The sequence below is a fragment of the Silene latifolia genome, chromosome 9 (genome assembly GCF_048544455.1).
Source record: "Silene latifolia isolate original U9 population chromosome 9, ASM4854445v1, whole genome shotgun sequence".
In the NCBI taxonomy this organism is placed as follows: Eukaryota; Viridiplantae; Streptophyta; class Magnoliopsida; order Caryophyllales; family Caryophyllaceae; genus Silene; species Silene latifolia.
Window position 1 is genome coordinate 193,749,940 of NC_133534.1, and position 3,573 is coordinate 193,753,512.

The 3,573-nt window shown below is 39.7% G+C and overlaps 1 protein-coding gene across 1 annotated transcript; it reads right to left on the bottom strand.

Annotated features, from left to right (window-relative positions):
• Positions 1–2,399: 2,399 nt before the first annotated feature.
• On the bottom strand, positions 2,400–3,215 carry LOC141602061 (uncharacterized). The gene is made up of 4 exons (XM_074422370.1): positions 3,082–3,215; positions 2,910–2,982; positions 2,719–2,817; positions 2,400–2,507 (listed from the first exon to the last, which is right to left on the bottom strand). The coding sequence occupies exons 1-4, from the start codon at positions 3,177–3,179 to the stop codon at positions 2,400–2,402; spliced, it is 378 nt and encodes a 125-aa protein (XP_074278471.1). The 5' UTR covers positions 3,180–3,215.
• Positions 3,216–3,573: the final 358 nt, after the last annotated feature.

The window sequence follows — 3,573 nt, forward strand, 5'->3', positions numbered from 1 at the left end:
ATGAAACGCCGGTAGAACCCGGCATGACCTAGGAAAGACCTCACTTCACGCACATTAGTAGGATAAGGCAAGGTGCGAATGGTATCGACCTTTGCCTTATCAACCTCAATTCCCCTAGAGGAAACAACATGTCCCAACACTATTCCTTCATCAACCATGAAATGACATTTCTCATGGTTGAGAACGAGATTGGTATCAATACACCTCTTTAAGACCCAAGTAAGATGACTCAAACAATCCTCAAAAGATTGACCATGGACGGTGAAATCATCCATGAATACCTCAATAAAGTCCTCAACATGGTCCGAAAAGATACTCATCATACACCTTTGGAACGTCCCCGGGGCATTGCAAAGGCCAAAGGGCATCTTTCTATAGGCAAACGTTCCAAAGGGGCATGTGAAGGTTGTTTTTGTTTGGTCCTCGGGTGCGATTGGGATTTGAAAATACCCCGAGTAGCCATCCAAAAAGCAATAAAAGGCCTTTCCCGCTAACCTCTCCAACATTTGATCCATGAAGGGAAGCGGGAAATGATCTTTTCGGGTCACGGCGTTGAGCCTACGGTAGTCGATACATACCCTCCACCCATTTTGAACTCGAGTGGGGGTCAAAACACCTTCATCATTCTCGACTACCGTTAGCCCGGATTTCTTTGGGACAACTTGGGTTGGACTAACCCATTGACTATCGGATATAGGATAGATCATACCTACATGAAGGAGCTTGAGTACCTCCTTCTTCACAACATCCATCATTGGAGGATTCAAACGTCTTTGTGGTTGTCTAACGGGCTTTGCTTCATCTTCAAGAAGAATTCGGTGCATGCATAAGGTGGGACTAATGCCTTTGATGTCGGCCATTGTCCACCCAATTGCTTCCTTGTGTTGCTTAAGAACTCGGATGAGAGCCTCTTCTTGCTCCTTAGTAAGCTTGCTTGAAATAATTACCGGTAAAGTTTCTTCATTTCCTAGAAATGCATACTTCAAGTGGCTTGGTAAGGGCTTCAATTCAACAGTAGGAGGCTTGACAATAGAGGGAACAGGTTTCTCCTTTGGTAGCTCTTCTAACAATTTGGAAGAAAGGAAGAAAATTTCCTGGACAGGGCATAACTCGCACGGTGCGAGTTTCCCATCCCCAGAACTCGCACGGTGCGATTTCTCTGCTGTAGTCCGGATTTCTTCCTTTTCTTCCCATTCTTCCATTGGGGGATTTTCCTCTAAGTCCTTGATTGTTTCCTGCACATCACAAGACAAAGCATACCCCGTATCTTCTCCAACCAATCCATTAGTCAAAACAACATTTAATGGATCAACTTTGCACAATTCATACACGGTTTGCACAATTGGCTCAAAAATTTCAAGAAAACACAAAGATGAAGTCTCGGACGGGTATTTCATGGCCTCATTATGCTATACTCAATCTTTTCCCCCTCAAATTCCATTGTGAGGCGGCCACTAGATACATCAATCTTGGTATTAGAAGTTCTCATGAAAGGCCTTCCCAATAGAATGGGAGTGGAGCCTTTCTCGGGTTCCATTTCAATCACATAGAAGTCGGCGGGGAAAAGCATTCCCCCCACCTTCACCAAGACATCCTCCACAACCCCTTTAGGATAGATATTGGACCTATCGGCCAAAGAAATGACCGTACGAGTCGGTTTCAAAGGTCCTAACACTACTACAAGAACCCTTTACTACATCGGAGTTTTAGGGTCATGGACATGGGATAGTGCTCCGATGTAGAGTTCGGTCATGTCCTTATGGTAGTAATGCACATCGGATTTACAACCGATGTCCATTTTTGGATGGACATCGGATTTCTTATATATCCCATGTCAATTATTGTTGATACACATCAGATTTTACTCATAATCCCATGTCCTTTACTTGGATGGACATCGAATTTCTTATATATCCCATGTCCATTATTATTGATACACATAAGATTTTACTCATAATCCCATGTCCTTTACAATCTTGTACATCAGTTACTTTCCAAATCTGATGTCCTTTAGTACCCATACACATCAGAGTTTTTCCAAAACTTCATGTGTTTTAGAAACGGTTTACATCCAATTTCCTGCTGAACCGATGTCCATTATTTTGTCAATTTTTTAAAAAAAAAATTGGAAATGGTACTTCTAATGCAAATGAACTGTTAATCCAAAACAGAGGCCATTCATAAATGGCAAACCATATTCCATTCATAGATGGCTTACCCAAATTGGAGGCCATTCAACCAAACATATCAAATTCATACCAAATTTTGACAAACGTTGTTCGTCATACATTGTTTGAATTCAAGCAGCTAATTTAAACAATCCAACAAAGGTTTCGTAATACGTTTCTTACGACAACAAAACATGGCCTTCAAGATCCCGAGACAAACAGAGTTTTTAATCAAACTAATAGATTACTACTACAACTAGGCATTCGAAAATAGTTCGCCCACAAGTCCCGAACTTCATCGATTTCATCTTGTGAATATGCCATTTTGTCTTGAAAAACCTGAAAATCATGCACATGACGACGTCTTATATAATACCACAAATACTAAAACAAATTTGAAGCTCAATAATGGGATTTTATGGTAGTAAAACTTGGCAAGGCGACAACAAGCAGGCCATCATAGGCTATCATAGTTACTGTTGATCAGGCAAGGGGGTAAACATTACTTGAAAACATTATACAAGAGTTTTAAAATTTCGGGTAATCTGACCTCATCGATAGCTTTCGTCGGGTCTGAACGAGTCACAATTTCCAGCATGTACCTCATTATGTAGTACGCGCATTCTGTATCACCTTCTTGACGAGCACACTAAAACAAAGATGTCGGCAAATTAAAGCAACCATTTTTTGCTATTTAAACGTAATAAAACAAGTAGACATCTGATATAGTAATGAACTTACATTAATTTTCAGCCATTGCGGTGTTTGAGAACTCTTTCTTGCCCCACCGTTGTAGCCGTACACTCGTATAGCTCTATATAAGGTTTCCAATAAATAATTGTCAGCGAATATAGTTCGAAATGGACATTCAGCGAACATTGTGCATGCATAATAACTATCAAGTTCAACTTACGTATTAATGTAGGTTCTTAACTTTGAAGGCACTGAATTTCCCGTTGAATCAAACCAAAGTACTTGATTACGATCAACAACGTCAAATACAAGGAGCATCCAATGATCCCTGTGAATAATTTGTAATTTATTACATAATAATCAATAATCAAACTGTTGATACATTTTTTAATACGAGGCGGTAAGGCTGAGTACTTACTTAAAAACATATGGAGCGAAGTAAATTTTTTTTTCAAGGCTTGCATCCTTGTAGAGATAAGTGTTATTGCATCATCTTGAGCATGGCCTAATAATGAAGTCACTTCTGGACATAAGAACCCATACGTTTTGATGTCACAGACGCTAAACAAGTACCTATAACAATAAACATACAAGTATAACCAAAATTGTAAGATAAAATCAATGACCAATGTCAAACTAAATATATGAGATGCAATTTTAAATCCGGAGTCATTACATACCCAAGAAAAGTCTGAATGACTGGAAGGGAAAG

Bases quoted from the DNA above. Each gene is read 5' to 3' on its own strand.
- LOC141602061 (XM_074422370.1), bottom strand. From the start codon at position 3,179: ATGCTCCTTGTATTTGACGTTGTTGATCGTAATCAAGTACTTTGGTTT. The intron at 2,818-2,909 runs GTAAGTTCATTA...TCTTTGTTTTAG, and splicing joins CGCAATGGCTGAAAATTAAT to TGTGCTCGTCAAGAAGGTGA. The intron at 2,508-2,718 runs GTCAGATTACCC...CATGATTTTCAG, and splicing joins CGACGAAAGCTATCGATGAG to GTTTTTCAAGACAAAATGGC.